The 19028-nt window shown below is 34.7% G+C and overlaps 2 protein-coding genes and 1 pseudogene across 2 annotated transcripts; 1 reads left to right on the top strand and 2 right to left on the bottom strand.

Moving 5' to 3' along the window:
- The first annotated feature begins 621 nt into the window (after positions 1–621).
- Positions 622–5704, top strand: LOC136219012 (uncharacterized). The gene is made up of 11 exons (XM_066006203.1): positions 622–920; positions 1475–1570; positions 1650–1753; positions 2272–2558; positions 2855–2977; positions 3827–3915; positions 4108–4213; positions 4513–4610; positions 4733–4990; positions 5174–5257; positions 5347–5704. Exons 1-11 carry the CDS (start codon positions 834–836, stop codon positions 5359–5361), a joined length of 1347 nt encoding a protein of 448 aa, XP_065862275.1. The 5' UTR covers positions 622–833; the 3' UTR covers positions 5362–5704.
- A 1677-nt stretch (positions 5705–7381) lies between these two features.
- Positions 7382–13173, bottom strand: LOC136219011 (DDRGK domain-containing protein 1). Its single transcript, XM_066006202.1, has 9 exons — positions 13071–13173; positions 12746–12888; positions 12509–12614; positions 9815–9921; positions 9340–9441; positions 9086–9247; positions 8750–8806; positions 8480–8516; positions 7382–8028 (listed from the first exon to the last, which is right to left on the bottom strand). The coding sequence occupies exons 2-9, from the start codon at positions 12863–12865 to the stop codon at positions 7823–7825; spliced, it is 897 nt and encodes a 298-aa protein (XP_065862274.1). The 5' UTR covers positions 12866–12888; positions 13071–13173; the 3' UTR covers positions 7382–7822.
- A 995-nt stretch (positions 13174–14168) lies between these two features.
- On the bottom strand, positions 14169–16875 carry LOC136219010 (pectinesterase-like; annotated as a pseudogene).
- Between the last annotated feature and the right edge of the window lie 2153 nt (positions 16876–19028).

Raw genomic sequence — 19028 nt, 5'->3', positions numbered from 1 at the left:
GCGGCGGCGGGCCATGAAGGAACGTTAGGCGTTACTATCCTTCCTGTTTCCCCTAGTTTAATCTCTCCTCTTCTCTTAGAAGATAGGATTGGGGTTAGCTTCCCTAGGCTAATTCCTGGGTAGTTTGTTGTTGTTCGTTTTTCTTTTCCTTTTCTACCAAAAGAAAAAAATAAAAAATAAAAAAGATGTACTTCCCTGATCTTGGATGACTTGGTGGGGGTCAGCTTTCCCAGGCTGATCCCGGGTTAAACGGCTTTGTTTGTTTGTTTTTACTTTCATATCCTACCAAAAAAAATAAAAAAGATGTACAAACTCAAATCAACTAATAAATTATTTATCCTGGTTTTAAAAAAATAAATTATATATCCTAACTTGTTTTACAAAATTTCATCAAGGAATAAGTTTTATGCATTTCTAAAACTTATATATTAAAAAAAAAAAAAAAAAAAAAACTAGATGGAGAAAAATATTAGAAAATGATTGACCGGCCTTGGAAGGGGAGGACTGGTTGGAGAGTAAGGCATAAATAAATGGCCATGAAATAAGTAACAACCCCACAAAAAATAAATATTTCTCTTTGTTATTAAAAAAATAAAAAAGAAAAAGTTATTACCGGTTCTCGTTGCTTTGAACCTGTCTCTTTGGTTTCGTTCCTCTTTGAACCTTCCATTTTCTTACATATTTCTCGCATTTAGAGGGCCTGCTCTGGCGGCTGCTTATTAGGGTCCTTCTCAAGAATTTTTCTTTTTCCATTTTATCCAAACATTTTTTCTTCCTTTTTTCTTTTTCGGTTTTCATTTTTCAAGTTTTTCCTTTTTTATTTCTTTTTCTAAATGTGGGGCGCTGGCGAACCTGCTGATTCTTTCTATGAAGTCCGCCCTGAGTGCACGGATGTTCCAAAAACCAAATTCAAGATCAAGGTTTGCAGCTTTCCATTCTTAATTCCTTTCTTTTGTTAGTTTCGGTCATTTCTCTGTTATTTGTGCTCTTATGGCTTCCATTTTGTTAATCTTGATTTATATGTTATCCATGGTGTTGATCTACATCAATGTCTTGTAGATTTCATCCAGCTTCTATATTAATTATTGTTTAAAAGAAGAAAATATATATCCTGGATATGGATTTGTGGGAAATATGATTCTTGCAGGTGCTATCTTTGGATCAGAGATGAATCCGTTACATTATCTGTTACACTTTGCGTATGGATCCTATTAAAACCCAGCACAGCACCTGACTTCTCCCCTAATTTAATGAAAAAATGCAATCATGATTTGTAATGAAATTTCAATCATCAAGCTTTAGAGGATTTTTTTGTTCTTGTTAGAAATGTGATTTTGGTATTGTGATATTGTGGTGGACACAACCATGATGAATGTGATTTCAAATTGGTGAACTATCATTTTCAATGTAAGCTATTTAGGAGTGGGATATGTTTTCTAATGGTACTAAAGAATTTTTTGGTGTACTTATGTAGGCTGGTAAAACTCTAAGTCAAAGGAAATGGCAGAGTGCATTTTCTCCGGAAGGACAACTTGATATAAGCAAGACTCTAAGTCGAATCCAACATGGGGTATGTGCATATTTTGATGGGGTTATCTGATCAATTTAAAGCTCAAGATTAAGTCTTACTATTTTTCTTTTTCATTCAGGGGATCCATCCTTCAATTAGAGGAGAAGTCTGGGAATTTCTTCTTGCTTGTTTTGATCCCCGGAGTACATTTGATGAAAGAGAAGAGATACGGCAAAGCAGAAGGTAGTTCTTTTTCCCAGACGTGTATGAGCCATACACAGTGGAAAAATTATTGGAAGCATGAAAAATAGTTTTCTCTTATTACTGTATTGGCTGCAATAAGTTTTTATTGCACTTATGTATTATGGAAATTGAGTACAATCTTGTGTATTGTGAGATTACCAAGATAATTCCAATTGACAAAAAGACTAGCTGTGATTATTATAGCTATCATGATAATGGTTTATCTGTGTACTTGGCTGTATCAGCCATATATATGACCATATGGACAAGTATAAAATGTGTTATTAGTTTGAATATTTTCGTCAGAGATTTTATCTGCAAGACACTGTTGATTAATTTCTTTTGCATCCGTGCTTGACATATAATCTGATAAACATTTTGAACTTGTTATGCATATCCTAAATTCGTTTTGAACCCTTACCTCCCTTGTTTTTCTGTCCACAAACGCTTAAACTTCTTGCTTTCCTTCTTCTCATTTTAGGAGACAATTAAGAGTTGTTCTTGTCTCAAAACTGCAGGGTGGAATATGCTAGATGGAAGGAAGAGCGTCGTGAAATATTTCCAATTGTTGGAAGTGGTCGGTTTATTACAGCACCTGTAATCACTGAAGAGGGCCAGCCCATCCATGAGCCATTAGTAATGTTAGAGACAAATCAAGAGAAGGACCCAGATAGTGAAGATGGTGATGCTACTGGAGTTGCTAGTACGCCAGCTGCTAATGCTTTAGAACTTGTGAAAGAGCTTATAAGTCGTGGGCCTTTGGACAAGAAAATAATCCAGTGGCTTCTTACCTTACATCAAATAGGTTGGTGAAGTTTTTATGTGAATGGACATTTCCATTTTTTTCTTCTTTTATTTTCCATGCAATTTTCTTTTTAAAAAAGTTTTTGATTAAAAGATGTGTGCTAATCTTTTCTTTAAAGCAATCAATAATGGTTTAAATCATGTATACCTGATGCTGATGGATGTTAGATGTGTGTTCAGCCGTTTTCTTCGAAAATAGTATAGCATCTATTCCTTTAAAACAGCACAATTTTAATTCATGGTTGCTTTGCTATTTTTGCACTAGTGACCTTTTCTGCTTGGGTTCATGTTTTTCAGGTCTAGATGTGATTCGTACTGATAGGACACTGGTTTTCTATGAGAAGCAAGAAAACTTGTCAAAACTTTGGGATATTCTGGCTGTTTATGCTTGGATTGATACAGATGTTGGTTATTGTCAAGGTAGCTGATTATATACATTTCCTTTGTTTCAAAAGGCCAAAAAAATGGATAGATTGATTTTTGGCAATTTGTTCAATTCAGTAAAGTTAGTGTTTTGTGGTTTCATCTGCATTTGGCTTGGCCATTTGCTTATAATCATTTGGTACTATGACATAAACCTTAATGCTTTGGATTGAGCTAATAATCATTTGGTACAAGGTGATATGAGTTTTTAAAAGATTATATTATTGACTTCTGGAAAGTACTAATATATAATTTGATTGCATTATTCTCTTCAGATTAGTCTATTATAAACATCAACTGAAGAGGAAAAAACACATGTGTATTTCATTATCAATGTTCAGATCCATTTCGATTGTAAATTCTTCTCTCAAATCACTGAAAAATAGTAAAAGTAAGGGTCAAAATTTTGAATCCAATGACCAACTTGTTTCAAAATAGACCACTTTCTCCCTAAGATTCAGTTGGTATCACAAGTGATACAGAATGGAGTACATCCACACATATGAATCTTCAAATTAGAAGATGAGATCTGAAAAGATCTGGTAACACTTGTGTTTTTTCTTATATAGATAGGAATAATCTAGCTTCAAAGATATCTTTTGTAGATTAAAATTTAGTTGCTACAAAACGTGATGTAGAACTATATCTATATAGAACTTTCATACATGATGCATGAGATGCAAAAATATCTGCACAATCCGGTTTCTGATCTCAAAATGATAAGAACTATATCTCTTTGATTATCTGTGTATGCTTTTTCTCATCTAAGTTGCTTGAGGTAATAATAACTCTTGACCTGTCGGTGCAATTATAAATAACTTGAAATCTCAACTTGGCGGCATGCAGGAATGAGCGATCTTTGTTCCCCCATGATAATGCTTCTTGACGATGAAGCTGATGCATTTTGGTGCTTTGAACGTTTGATGCGTAGATTGGTACTTCTCCTAGAACCTTTTGCACTAGTCATACTTCATCTGATGTTCTCATGCAGTGATTAGAAATAGCAGTACTTATTTTCTTCCTTCTATTATAAAAATCAATTGAAGTGGTTCTATTAGAGCTTTGGTTTTTTTTTTTTTTACTTGATTCTCAATTTCTTATGATTCTTCTTATTTGAAATTTGAAAGCGAGGAAATTTCAGATGCACTGAGAGCTCTGTTGGGGTGGAGACACAACTTAGTAATTTAGCTTCAATAACTCAAGTCATTGATCCAAAACTACATCAGCATTTAGGTATTTCCCAAGATACCTTTCTGTTGTAATGTACTGATTAATATAGTTAGCTCCTCGGTTCAAGGCGGCACATTACACTGGTTGGAATTTGTGTGTTATGTTATGCAAAACTGGAATCAACTTGTATTGTTGTTTGTCCGTTAAAAACAGTTTCTCAACTATGATTCTTTTGCATTCGAAGATAATTTTCATTAATATTGTGATGTGATTCCATTTTATGTATTACCTATTTTTCTTTTGCATTTGTTATCTGCTCTCAAGAAAAGAAATTAAGCAGAAATTTTAATCTTGGACTGCAGATGCACTTGGTGGAGGTGACTATTTGTTTGCTTTTAGGATGCTCATGGTTTTATTTCGCCGAGAGTTCTCTTTTTGTGACTCGCTCTACCTTTGGGAGGTATAATTCAACTTCAAACCCTTATGATAAACTGTATTCAAGATTTCCGGAATTAAATGAATTACACACTATCAATCATTTCTCATAGTTGTGATTTGTCCTGTTTTCTTACCATTTAACAGATGATGTGGGCCCTTGAATACGACCCGGACTTGTTCGCTGTGTATGAAGAATCTGAATTTATGGTTGACAAAGCTGAGGGTTCTAAAGGAAGAGCCAAGTCAATCCGCCACTATGGCAAGTTTGAGAGGGAAAATATGAAGAACGGGGCAGGAAAAGAAGCCCCGCTCCCCATCTCAGTTTTCCTTGTTGCTAGTGTCCTCAAAGATAAGAGCACAAAGCTGTTGCAAGAGGCTCGGGGCCTAGATGATGTTGTTAAGGTCATTTTTATTTATTTTCTTATGCATCGATCGAATACGTTCAAGTTTCTATATAAAATAGTTTAAAAAGGATATGATAATACCAGTTAGAAGGACAATAGAAGTATGCGTCTAATAACAAAGACGAACTTTGTAAAACAGTATTTTCCGGTCAGATTTTAACTAGTCTATTATGTTGCGCAGATATTGAACGACATGACAGGAAACTTAGATGCTAAAAAAGCATGTACTGGTGCAATGAAACTTCACAAGAAATACTTAAAGAAGGTAAAATTATTATATTTCTTTGTGTTTATCATATTCATAGTTTGTTTGTTCATATGAACTAAGACATGGTTTGTTCATTGTTGGTGCAGGCAAAGAAGCCATGATAATATATATTTGATAAAAAAAAACACATTATTATTAATACTATTATAATTATTTTTTGTTTCCAATCGAGAAATGCTGGAATCAACTTGATCTGGGAAGGCATAATAACAGAGTTTTAGTTCCACAAGAAAATGTTGGAGATTATAGAAATGTACAATTACTCCAAATCTGAAAACTGGTCCTGTAGAAAGGAAGTGTGTTGTGAATATCTTTCTGATTTTTGTTCTTACTGTAATTAATTAAAAAAAAAATACTTTGTAATGGTCTAGACAAACCCTGTTTGTACCACTTCTGTAACATGTTACAATCAAACAAATGAAATAGGAAACTTTTTTTCCCTTTTGATGCATGGATCTATACTTTTGAACTGTAGTGTCATCCTATGAAAATTACTGGTGGAGTTCATTTGAATGAAATTTAAGGTTCATTGAAATGAAACAAGTGACTTTTGTCATTCTATTTAATATTAAATTGATATTCAGATATCTAATAAATAAGCTACAATTTTAATCAAATGACTAAACTACTCCCAATAGCCTTAATTAAAATATGTATCCTATAGCTTAATAATCTTAACCCAATAATCCCGGCATGTTAAACATTGAAGTAGACTAGGGAAGGATTCACTTTTGATGAAATTAAAGTAGACTAGGGAAACTAATGAAAGCAATTAGAACGAACGCCACTTTAGCATTCTAGTGAGAAAGGTTCTACCCTACCTTCTCTCCATTAGTGCCCCTTCAACTTGGGTAGGGTGGCAGCCATCCACGTGCCCAGCCAAGAAGAACGACGACCCAAATTGGAAGAGAATGGCTGAAGAATCTATTGGAGGCAGTTGGTGAGAATAATTTAGACCGTTTAAATATTGATGAAGTTCGTACAAGGAATAAGTCTAAATCCATGGCGTTTAGGAGCAAGAATATACCAACAAGTGGGGCCTCTCCCGAATTGACAATTCAAACAATAAGAAGAGTCAGAATCCCTCTATTGAAGAATGTCAGTACGGAAGTAGAATCTGATATCCTATCAAAAACGGTCACACATGGAGAATGTCAGTACGGAAGTAGAATCTGATATCCTATCAAAAATCAAAAAACGGATATGGGACGGGTCCTGGAGTCCACGCCCGGCTGGGGTTATGAGTCTTATAAGCTGGAACTGTCATGGGCTAGGCAACCCACGGACAATTAGTGTTCTAAAGGATCTGGTGCAAGTCCACAGACTCATGTTAGTGTGTTTCTTTTGGAGACAATGGTTAACTCAGAACGCATCTCAGAAATATATAAACAGCTTGGTTTTGAGGTCATTTTGTCTCGTGAGTATCTTAAAAGAGCTAGGCAATAGCTCAGTCTCTTATGTAAAACGTTCAGCGAATTCGGTCACTATCTCTTAGCTAAGGCGATCAATTCTCAGTCTGTTCGTGGTGTGTGGGCATGTCCACCACTCTATCTTAATGTTGTTCTTTCTTCTGATTCTAATAATTAAGAAGTGTTTATTTTAAAAAAAAAAAAATTGGGTAGGGATTGCACACTTATTTGTGTGCTCTGCTCGGTTTTTTTTTTTCTCTCTTTATCATCTTCACCTTCTCAGTTCTATAATTTTCCAATCTGGATGACGACTTTCACGAGGTGGGCAGATCTAACAATCTTAGTACGAGGGAAGATCTACCGATATTAGGGACTTGAGGAGCAACTCCAGGTGTAGCCAAGTTTGTAGAAAGCCTGGAAAGTAGTAGATCAGGAAAAAAGGAAAGAGAAAACATACTTTGGTCGACTCCACTTAATTTTAGTTGAAATGTATCTTTTATTGTGAATGTTTTGTCAAACATTTTAGTTTAAAAGGTGTCTCTAGAAATGGCCTTCATTGGTTTCAGCATGCATTCTAGGTTTGTTTTTCTGGCATTCTCAGTGAATTTATTCTCGAAGGTCATGATCAAAAAGCTCTTCATCAAAGGTTTAGTTTGCAGATCCTTATTAGTTTATTTTCTATACTATCAGATCGTTTTTCTAGATAGCGAACAAACGGAAATAGCCCTTTCTAGCAGCTAACATTCGATTTCATACTAACCTTAATAGGGTTAAAACAAACATTACAGATAGCGAACAAACCGAATAGCCCTTTCTAGCAGCTAACATTCGATTTCGTACTAACCTTAATAGGGTTAACAAACATTACAGGGAGAAATTGTTTTAAAGCAACTTTAATGTTGGATTAAGAAGACAAGGTTTCATTAGATTGAACATAATACTATTCAGCTCAGAATCATATTCTGCAAAAAAAAGTTCATGTCAATCCCACTGCAATCTCTGCCCCGACATAAAGAGAGCTTTACGGTCCTTTTTTGATGTATACCTGTGCAAGATTACGTCAGTATTTATCTCTTCTAATCTCACTACTGTAAAACTCCTCAGATTTACTTTTACACTCAGATTTACAGCGATACCAACACAGATTTAAAAGTCATGCCGCAGTTATCTCTTCCACGTTGCTGATTTCCTCAACAAACTGCACTTTTGGCTCCAAATCTATAAATTGGTTCGACTTGCTTGCTAGATGTGAAATGCTAACCCTTCCTTCACGCTTAATATAGTCTGCAACTGCTTTCATCTCTTCCAGAGATATGTATATATATTTTCCTCTATCGTCCATCACACCAGACAGTCTCCCTAACATCAAAAGTAGATCAAACATTGAATTTTATCATCAACAATACTCAAAAATCCAACTTTCAACTAGAATGTCATAATGCTGTAGAACACATTTTATTTTCATGTCAAAATATGCATAACTCATCTCATGCCTAAAATGATGTAGTTACACTTGAACTAAAGCACACAAGAAGAGAATATATTAAATCAGTAACTCTAATGATAATAGCAAACATGGAAAGACATGTCACACCGTTGTTTCCCAAGACAAAAGTAAAATTATATGCTAGTTATAGATAATAGAACCAATATCGAACATCATAATCTTGCAAGCCTAGAGAAAATATTCTAACCATACTTTTTTGACATTTTGAGATACTAGAATGAGATTTTATTTTTTCTTCAACTGTATAAATTCGCAATAAGATCTGAAAAGTATATGCTTCAAAAGCTATGGCTGAACACATACCCATACTTTCCAAGGAAGCTATCCGATTTATACATTCCTGCATTAGCCAAAAATGACAGAAAAATTAGGAAGCCACAAATTTGCATTAAAACAAATAAAAAGGAGAGGAAAATTATACTTAAGAATTCTTAAATATTTGACAAGTCACAATTAATTCCAAACACATAATTCAGTTTTGCCATTTCCAGGAAATTGCTAAAACTAATGAAATTCAAGATAAGTATTCCAGTTCCATTATTATATCCTTGTAGAGGAGAGTTGAGAGAGTACCTGAGTCCTCAACTTGAACTCTGCTGCAAGTTCTTCTAGAGGAACACATTTGTGATTCTGAAAAATGATATTAAATATAAAGCAATGAAAAGGATCAACTCAATAAAATCCTGAATCCAGAAACCTCATCATTGTCGATGCTATGACAATTGTATAAAAACAGCACCTTTTTTTTCAACAAATATATAAGGGCATGTTTGTGCACTTAATATTTGATGGTGAATGGAGAAACAATATATCAATGATAACTGCCATATTGAATTTTGACAAGGTACTGAAGCAAGTGAAATACTAAAAACCCCAATGTCAGACCTACAAGTGCAGGATTGACAGTACCTTTATGTATTCAACAAACTCAGATAGCAGATCCTGCTTTCCATCTTGCACATCAGTTTCTGTTGTTCCTTCAGCATCGACTGAAAACTCTCCCTTCCAATTTTCAAACTCTAGTGCAGCAGCTTCCTCTTCTCTGGCCTTTCGAGCATTGGCTTCTTCTTCCTATGTAATAATAAGAATTTCTTCAGTCAAAAACACAAAGTATACAATATAATCTTCCAAACCATGAAAAGAACGAAGGAGGACAAACCCACCAGCTTACGCTCCCGTGCCTCATGCTCTTCATCCTTCTTCCTCCGCATTTCAGCATAGCGGTCTTGTTTGGTGTGTCTTGATTCACGTGCAGTGTCCTCAGCCTATGCAACGATCATGTCCAAATCAGCAGAGAAAAATACTGAAATCCCAACAAGAAAAAGAAGGAACAAAGTAAAAGAGGAAAAATGAAAAATGAACCATGAAATGTATGTATGGATAGGATATATATAAAAGAACACATTTTCAGCTGCTCAAACTGTTAATATTTTTTTCCTCCTCATACGTAGAATCTGTAGCTACTGATGCATGTTAACATAACATATTCATGGGAACTTATGTTTAACAAATTTCAGGATTGATGGACACTCTGCAACAATTTCTCTGTCATATGAATCATATAGAGCCCAAAATTTGAATAAAAAACTATAAATAGACCAAATAACAAACTTTTATACGATGATTTAAATGCTTCACCTGTCTTTGTGCTTCCCGATCTTGACGTTTCTTCTCTCTTTTTTTCGATGCCCTATTACCAAGATATTCATCAGCAGCAGCTTCATCATCACTGTCATCAGCAGTGTCTGTGTCCAAAATTGCATTTAAAACTTAACAAAAAGATCTTCAAAATTTAGTGGAACAGAAACAGAAGGTAAATTTTATGCTACAGACTTGCTTTGAAACTATTCCTTTGATACATGGAAATTTCCTTACATCTAACCATTTGTACACAAGTAACAGAAAGTCGAACCAGAAAAGTTTAAGATCCAAAGCACAATACAAGTAATAGTTCATGACCATCATATGTATTACTCATAGAACACCACATGTTACAACAAAGTAGAGACAGTAAGCCCTCTGTTCATGAACATTTGTACACAAGGAAATTTCCTTACATCTTAATGTAACAACAACAACAACAACAACAAAGCCTTAGTCCCGAAATGATTCGGGGTCGGCTAACATGAACCATCATATAAAACCGTGAAAATCAAGTCGTGTCAGCGACACAGATTCGCTCCCTCCACTCCGTCCTATCCACTACCATATTTTCCTCAATTCCCAATAAACTCATATCACTCTCGATCACCCTCCTCCAAGTTTGCTTAGGTCTTCCCCTACCCCTCACCACTACATCCCTTTGCCACTCTTCGGTTCTCCTAACCGGCGCATCAAGCGCTCTACGTCTCACATGGCCAAACCACCTTAGTCGGTTTTCTCTCATTTTATTCTCAATAGATGTAACCCCTACTTTTGTCCTAATTATTTCATTACGCACCCGGTCCTTTCTCGTGTGACCACACATCCATCTCAACATACGCATCTCCGCCACCGACATCTTATGGATGTGGCAGTGTTTCACTGCCCAACACTCCGTACCATATAACAATGCTGGTCTAATTGCCGTCCGGTAGAATTTTCCCTTCAATCTATTAGGCATGCCGGGATCACAAAGGAAACCCGTAGCACTCTTCCACTTCGACCAACCAGCTTTAATCCTATGGGCAACATCTCCATCTACTTCTCCATCCGTTTGGATAATAGATCCTAAATACCGGAAGCAATCCGAGGCCTGAACAACTCTCCCATCTAGGGTGATTGTCCCTGCCTCCCTACTCCTACGGCCGCTAAACTTACACTCCAAATATTCTGTCTTACTTCGACTCAACTTAAAACCTCTAGATTCTAGAGTTTGCCTCCATAGTTCCAACTTCATCTCCACTCCTTCTTTCGTCTCATCAACCAACACAATATCATCTGCAAACAGCATGCACCATGGTATACCATCTTGAAGTGAACTTGTTAGTTCATCCATAACGATGGCAAAAAGAAATGGGCTTAGTGCGGAACCTTGATGCACTCCAATCGTAATAGGAAACTCTTCAGTTTTCCCAACACTAGTTTAAGATCCAAAGCACAATACAAGTAATAGTTCATGACCATCACAAGTATTACTGATAGAGAATATGCTAATACACATTAAGGATAATATAGGAAACAAGGAACACATGGTTTGGAGGGTGTGGGGGTTAGTTAGGAGAGAGAGCTTATGTTAGTAATATATAGAGGGGTAGTGTGAGAAGGAGGGATTATTGAATATTTTGTTAACTTTCTGTTTCGCTGCCATGAGCAGAGGCTCTGCCATTTGGTAGAGAGGGGGATTGAGTTCATCTGGATTCATTTATCTCGTTTGTTCATTCTTATTCTTGTTTTATATTTCATCTAGTACTCAATCATCAAAGACTATTTCTACTCTTTCTCTGTCTGTGGTTTTGTGTTCATTGGCTATTACTATCCTGTTTGGAGTTTGATTATCGAGATAAAGCACCACATGTTACGATAAAGTAGAGACAGTAAGCTCTCTGTTAGACATTTTTACTAGAGATAATTAGAGTATGAACAGGAAACCAGCAAAATGAAATGTCACTCCACAGAATGCATCGATTGGGATGGCTAAGGAAGTATGAAATATTCAGTGACTATCGGATAAAAAAGCACAAAGTCTCCCAGAATCGTGGCATTTTTCTAGTTTTCTCTGTGACCCTTTTGGAACAGATTTCATTTTCAGTCATAAACGCACCCCAATGAATCGAAAAATGCAATACGGGAAGAGTAAAAAAATTGTAGCAACTCCTGAAAAGTTCAACCTTGTCCTTGATTCAGTATTGATTTTTTATGTGAGGTATAATTCAATGGCCTATTCTCATGACTACTCTAATCAAAATCTGGAGAATAACTTATTTGACCACCACTTCTTTTTGGGTATTCTCATGATTGTTTTTCTCCATCAATAAGCACAATATAATTGTGTCTACTAAAATTCCTTTTATGGAACTGTCAGATAATTCTCATTTTTTGCTTTTTCCCCTAGTTTTGTAAATTTAAAATATGAATATGCAAACAGTATACCATGAAAGGAATAGATTGGCATGTTCTATAAACTTGTCTAGCAAATGCAAAATCTGCTGCTATTATTTGCACTCAAGTGCATAGTCATGGCAGGAATTCCACAAACTAGATGGAAGAAAAAGGGAGCAAAGAAAACCTCTTTCTGCTAGTAGACGTGATCAAAATCTTCGATAAAGATTCCATTGAGACATGTAATAAAACCGTCTAAACAAAAATACTGACGAAAGAGGAAAAGGAATTTCAGAGCAGAAGATGTCAAACCTTCTACAGTTGCTTCTGCAGCTCTTGATGAACTAGCTCCAGCTGCTGGCCTTCGACGCATCCGCCGTGCACCAGTGGCTCGCACCACATTTTCCCTCTGCGGAACCTGAAATTTGTCCTCAAATTTTAATAAAAAGGAAAAAAAAGGACGAATTGTACTTCCAGACGAAATATTCCTAAAAGCAAGATGTTAACGAAGAAAACACCTCTTTTAAACAGGAAAATGAGCTAACAAACCTGACGTTCTTCTCTATGTTCATCAGATGATCGAGAATCCCGACGACGTTTCCAAATGTATAGTGGAATTAGCGAAACAAGAAGAAGCATGGAGAGAATTGCAACGAATAGTTCATCCATCTTTTTCAAAATTTCCCTGTCAGCTAGATACAGATGTCAATTAAAACCACAAAAAGAATATAAATTTTTCGTTGCAAGTCGAAAGAGATTTAGAATCAGCTTGGCGACTAGGAAAACAAAAGAAAGGAATTGTCATTTCCTGAATTAATTAGAAAAACAAGGAGTTATCGAAGGATGTTCAGAGTGTAAAATTGCAGAATAATACCTTTTGATCTTAACTTAGAGACTCACAGATCATCGCACAGTGTTCGTCTTCGGAACCAGGTTTAAAAAGTCTCGGGCTGTTTCACATTTGGGCTTTTAAGGGCTTAAGCCTTTAGCTTTACTAAAGGTCAAAAGAATTTTTTTTAAATTACCAAAATGTAACATTTTTTTTTTCTTTTTGCAATATTTCCATAAACTATTTCACATTTATCATATAGACATGTGCAACTAATATATATATCAAAAATATATATATATATGGTGTCTTCTATGGTTACTTTCTTTTTTACAAAGTACCATTACGGTTAAATTATATCAATAAAAACCTCAAAAAAGTATAGACCTATATATAAATATGCATCAAATAAATGTTATATTTATACGAGAAAAAAATAATTTCCTAAAACAAACTAAGATTATAATTAAGAAACCTTTTTTATCCATGATTTTAAAGTTTTAACTAGAAGATAAGCTATTTTTTTTTACTTTGTTTTCCTTTTTTTTATTAAATAAATTTTGGAATCGGTTGTTTCTTCTTCGTTTCTAATATTTTTTTGTTTTTTTTCCATGTGACATATCTATTTATATGTGTATTATTATATTTCCATTCATTGAAAAACAGAAGAGTTTTGTTCGTACTAAAACAAAGCTAAACATTGTCTACTGTATTGCTTTATCATGATTATAATATTGAAAATGCGAATCCAATATTTTCTGATGTACTTATAGATTGTCGAGATATACTATTTTTTCTACGAATGAAACAAATTATTTTTTTTTAACGAATGAAACAAATTATATTTCTTCAAAAAAAAAACAAATAAACTAACAATTGTTTTTAAAAATGACAAATTCAAAAATAAAATACATGGTTTCAGATTTTAATAATTTAAAAATTATGATATTTTTGGAACAAAATAGTTCGTTGAATGTTAGAAAAAAAGGATTTTTGATTAATATTTTTAAAATTGAAGGAAACTTTTAACAAATATTTTCTATCTGTCTAGATATTTCATTTGGCTATTTTTACAAATATACCAAATAATTTGGAGTTGTAATTTTTACCGATTTTTTTTTTATCATTTTTGAGAGCAGAAAATATATTTATCTAGATTATTATTATTATTTCCAACTCATACTCTTCTTGACTACATTACAACATACACATTATTTTCCAGAGCATTAGACAACATATTAGGAAACTCAAAGACCTTCAGTATAAGAAACTCCAGTAGAACTCAACCAAGCCTCACCCTGAATCAACTCCGCCACAGTAAACATCTTAGCTTCAGTTACATTAGTAATAACATGATACCCATCCCACGTCACTCTTTTACTAGTTCCAGCACCAGGCCCTCTATTTGCAAACTCCCCATAATACAAACTCTTCAACGCAAAATCCTTGTTCCACTCCGCCCACCCAGCAGGATCAACATGCCCACCAATGTACGACTGCATAACCACAGTCCTCGAATACTCTTTCCACGGCCTGCCGAGCTAAGTTGGGAACGAACTCTGCACTGGCTCCAAGTCCGGGCTCGGAATAATCTCACAGGCCTGGATTGAAATCCCTGTGTTTTGATTTGGGTCTTGTCTGCTTTGTGCTGTCACCATGTTTTTCTGGTTTGACATTGGCTTTCTGGCTATTATTTGGCAGTTTTGGAATACTACTGCTGCGTTTCCGAAGATGAAATCGACTGTTCCTGTTATGATGGAGTCTCTGTAGAATTGCCTGTAGTTGTGTGTGTAAAGGGTGTCTTGGTATGCTTCGATTTGGCAACGGTTTATTACGGCTTGGTCTGCACTCACCCGCAGTGCTACTGCTTGGTGTTTTTCGGGTCCCGCTGTGTTTTGGACTTTTATGTCTTGGAGGATGAATCCGTCCCCTGCTACAGCTGCAGTTTGAAATGAAATTAGTGGGAAAGACTGTTTCATTGTTAATTATTGAGCTAAAAAGCCTATTTGTTCGCATTTTTGTTGGGGGTGGAGTTGTGAATCATCCAATATGTCTGGTAATGTCTCCGTTTAATGGGTTGAAGAAATGGTCACCATAGGAAGAGAATCTAATGATTTTCTTGGAAATTAGTCTATATCTTTCTATACATCACAAAATGTTAAAAATTAGAGAGAAGGTGCAACGTTATAAACGATACAATTATACTTAAAATTGGATCAGTTTTATTCATAGTTATAATTATATTCTACATAAATCGATGGTATAAACTTCACTACACTTTTATGTATTATAACTCATCAACAATTGATCAAACACATTTGAAGAAAATCATACTTAGATATGTCTTTGATCTCATGTTACGGATGAGAGATGCATAGAGTGGAGATAATGAGATACATGACATAGAGTGCTCTGTTAATGATGACTAAAAATTTATTCAATTTCAAAAAAATTAAAACTAAAAATGATTCACTTGCAATTGTTATAATAGTAAAATTATGCCATTTTAATAGAAGTGTTCTTAATTAATTATCTCTATGTTTTTAATAATCTTTTATTTGTAATTCTTCCAAATCCTTCATCCAAACAAGATTTGAAAGTATTTTTTAAGTGAACTTAGCTCTATGACAAAATTGTCTTTCCAAATAAACTGAACTGCAGAACTAATAACGACCTCTTTACTCAAATAATATCATGTTATCTTAACGACTGGTGTGACATTATCTAAATAGAAACACTACTACTAATTTCGGTTCACGTAGAATAGACCACTACTGATACGAGACCAATTGATCTGAAACACTATAGAAACCTTTGAACCGATTAATGGATCCCCTTGGAAAATAATAACAATAATAATAAAAGGATATAAAGCCAAAGTTAGAGTAGAAAAGATGAATACCGAGAGTGGCAGATCTGAAGGTTGTTGATCCATCCACAACATTAAGACTACCAGTAATAACAGTAGATTCCATACCATCTCCGTATATCATTACATTCTTTTTCTTCTTGCCCACTTCCACATTCTCCTCATAAATCCCCTTCTTCACATATATCACATATACACTTTTACTCTTATTCGGCGCGGATTCAACAGCTTCCTGAATTGTTTCATAATCCCCACTCCCATCTTTCGCCACCACAACATCCGCCTTAATATTCCCCGACGAACTCCCCACTAATCCCCGATCTATCCAACCCGGAATTCCACCACTCACAACATCCTTTTCCTTATCATCATCTAAAACACTAGCAACAAGAGCTAAAGCTGTCCTCGTTCTCGATATCAAATCTTCAACCAATTCAACAAACTTGACTTCACTGCTATTAGAAATCCCATCTAAACATGTAAAATGGTTAGTAAGTACGCTGCTAAGCCATGTATGAGAATTACCGGAATCAGACTGAGTTTTCCAGTCATCTACAGCGGCTATTATGGAATACGTTCTGTCAATAGAAATGTCTATTAGCTGCATACAATCTTCATGACCTATGTGATTGCTGATCTGGATTCTGCGATTTGTTTCTTGGGATGCTGTTTTCAGTTGCGGGATGGATTTGATCAAGAGAGATTTGAGTAAACTGAGGGCGTTGTGATGTGGATTGGCGGCGAGGGCTTGGGATATGTGGAGTGAGCATGATTGAGGATCGTGAGCTTGATTGCATACATGTTGAAGAGGAGTGGGATTGGGGGTGAAATTGATGAGATGGGGGGCGAGAAAAATGCAGGAGATTAAGAATGTGGATATGGAAAGAAGGGAGAGGAGGATGGTGGGGTGAAATTAGTAGTGTTGGTGGGAGAGTTTAGTAAAGGATGATGAATGTTGGAAGGCATAGTGATTAGTGAAGTGTTTTGTTTTCTACAATTCTAATGGTGTGTATGTATATGGAGAGGAAGAAGAAACATTAATGTCCCTACCTACCTTAATTGTGTCAATAAGTCAAGATTTGCTTTCTCTTTATTCAATACATGGAAATCAATCACCTTGTTTTTATTTGTTTTTTCCTTTTGGGAGGACTTTCTTTTAAATCAATAAAATGTTTTCTTTCATATTATTTTATTAGCAAATAACAACTAATTATACTCGAGGTAAGTAATGGATAATACTCTATACTCACAACCATTCAATATACATGATATCTTATTATTGTAAACTCATTTTATTAAACTATTAGCTCCAATAGTTAAATTCTATGACCATTCAATCATTAGGTATCCACCAATCACAAAAAAAATCTATCAATTAATTAAACTCTATCATGTTATTTTAAAAACTAAAAATATATTATAAAACTAGTCAAAAATTTAATAAACTACTCAATAGATATTGAGTAGTTGATAAATGTTCAATATATTAAACTCACTCCAATGTGAGAGAGTTTAATGAAAGAGTATAATAAGTGGTTCATTATACTCTATTGGAGATACTCTTAGTTGAACAAATAGGGCTCTCAGATTAATCGAATTTGGATTTAAAAAACAATAATATTTTTTAATATTTAAAAGAGTTATGATAAGTAACGAGTACCGGATACCCTGAGGGTATTCCCATACCTGCTCCAAGGATGCCAAAGATGCTCTCTAACTCGGAAGCAATGTTGCTCCCAATTGCTCTCCTCCACTACCTTATGTTCAGCTCCACTACATTTTGTCCATTACATCATTTCTATTTATGTTGTTGTATATTTAATTGGCCACTTACATATTTCAGCCAAAACATTTGGTAAATTATCAAATCGACCTGAAACTTCAAAAGTTACACAAATTTTGGCAGAAAGAGCAAATAATTACAAATTCAAGCCGGATTACCAGGTAACATTACCTAATAGGCTTGCATTTCACAAATTACATAATTTAGGCCAATTTTCGTAATTAATTATCAAATCGTCACAAATCAAAATAAGGGTGAAACAGTTATTTATTATAAAATTGATCCAAATTAAAATAAGTGTGAAACAACTACTATTTTAGGTTTGATAGTATCACTTTTATTTGAACTTTTTTCTCTTTCTTGTATTTTTTTTTATATGAGTGGTCGTGGCCTTTCTTCCTATATTGATGGTTGTGGTTTGCATCATATATGAACATTATCTTGTTTTCAAAAACACAAAAATTTTGTCTACACATAATTTTGTCCAAAGGTCTAAAATTGTGGGCATTTACATTCCCACAATTTGTGCAACCAAATGCTATAAATTATTGGAATGTCTTCATCATTAGTTAAATTCAAAACTTGATGGTATCAAATAATAATTCTATAAGATTGTCCAAGGTCTAAAATTAGCAAAAAGAAGGGTTGCTCATAATGTTAAATTGTTTCCGTTTTCAAACATAAATACAAAAACAAAAAGAAAAGAAAATTTTGAAGTGAAAAATATTTTCACAAAGGAAGTAGTAATTTTCCACGAATCATTATTAGCATGAAAGAATCATTTTATATACATAGAGTGCTCAAGTAGAATTGATTAGTTTGTCTATAAACTATAATTATATGTTTCATGGAGTGCTCAAGTAGAATTGATTTTTGGGAAAATGATAAAAATGGGTCAAATGGAAGGCTCATTTACATATTTAACCTATTTACTCAACCTACTACATATTAAGAGTGATTTTGTGTGACTTTCCCATGATATCCCTAACCTTCCCACTTCCCCTTATGCGAACGTTCTCTCCCCTCTTCTCCTTGGGTGCGCGAACGGCTGTTGGCTCTTCTATGAATGATTCGAAGACTTTTGATCTTCCTTTAAATTGCACGAAATCTGCACATTTTTGCCAAATCACAATGAATTTCTCTTTTTCCTCGCTTCATCTCTTGATTCTGCAACTTCCTAATCCTAGAAAACGAAGTCATGGTTCTTCATCTTCCTGTTCCTGCTCATTACTTGGTTTCTTTCTTCTTGTTACCATCAAAGAAATGGTTATTCTACATTATTTCCATCGTTTTTCCCAGTTTATCATATTGTTATTGTCGCTTTTAAGGGTGAAAGGCGCGAAAAATGTAA

Source organism: Euphorbia lathyris, chromosome 2 (genome assembly GCF_963576675.1).
Source record: "Euphorbia lathyris chromosome 2, ddEupLath1.1, whole genome shotgun sequence".
NCBI lineage: Eukaryota > Viridiplantae > Streptophyta > Magnoliopsida > Malpighiales > Euphorbiaceae > Euphorbia > Euphorbia lathyris.
Note: the sequence above shows the minus strand (reverse complement) of the source record. Positions and strands in the feature narration are given on the sequence as shown.

Coding starts and splice junctions, on each gene's coding strand:
- LOC136219011 (XM_066006202.1), bottom strand. CDS start 12,865: ATGGATGAACTATTCGTTGCAATTCTCTCCATGCTTCTTCTTGTTTCG. Junction 12,615..12,745: donor AACATAGAGAAGAACGTCAG/GTTTGTTAGCTC, acceptor GACAAATTTCAG/GTTCCGCAGAGGGAAAATGT. Junction 9,248..9,339: donor AGGCACGGGAGCGTAAGCTG/GTGGGTTTGTCC, acceptor ATTATTACATAG/GAAGAAGAAGCCAATGCTCG.
- LOC136219012 (XM_066006203.1), top strand. CDS start 834: ATGTGGGGCGCTGGCGAACCTGCTGATTCTTTCTATGAAGTCCGCCCT. Junction 921..1,474: donor AAACCAAATTCAAGATCAAG/GTTTGCAGCTTT, acceptor GTACTTATGTAG/GCTGGTAAAACTCTAAGTCA. Junction 2,978..3,826: donor AGATGTTGGTTATTGTCAAG/GTAGCTGATTAT, acceptor GGCGGCATGCAG/GAATGAGCGATCTTTGTTCC.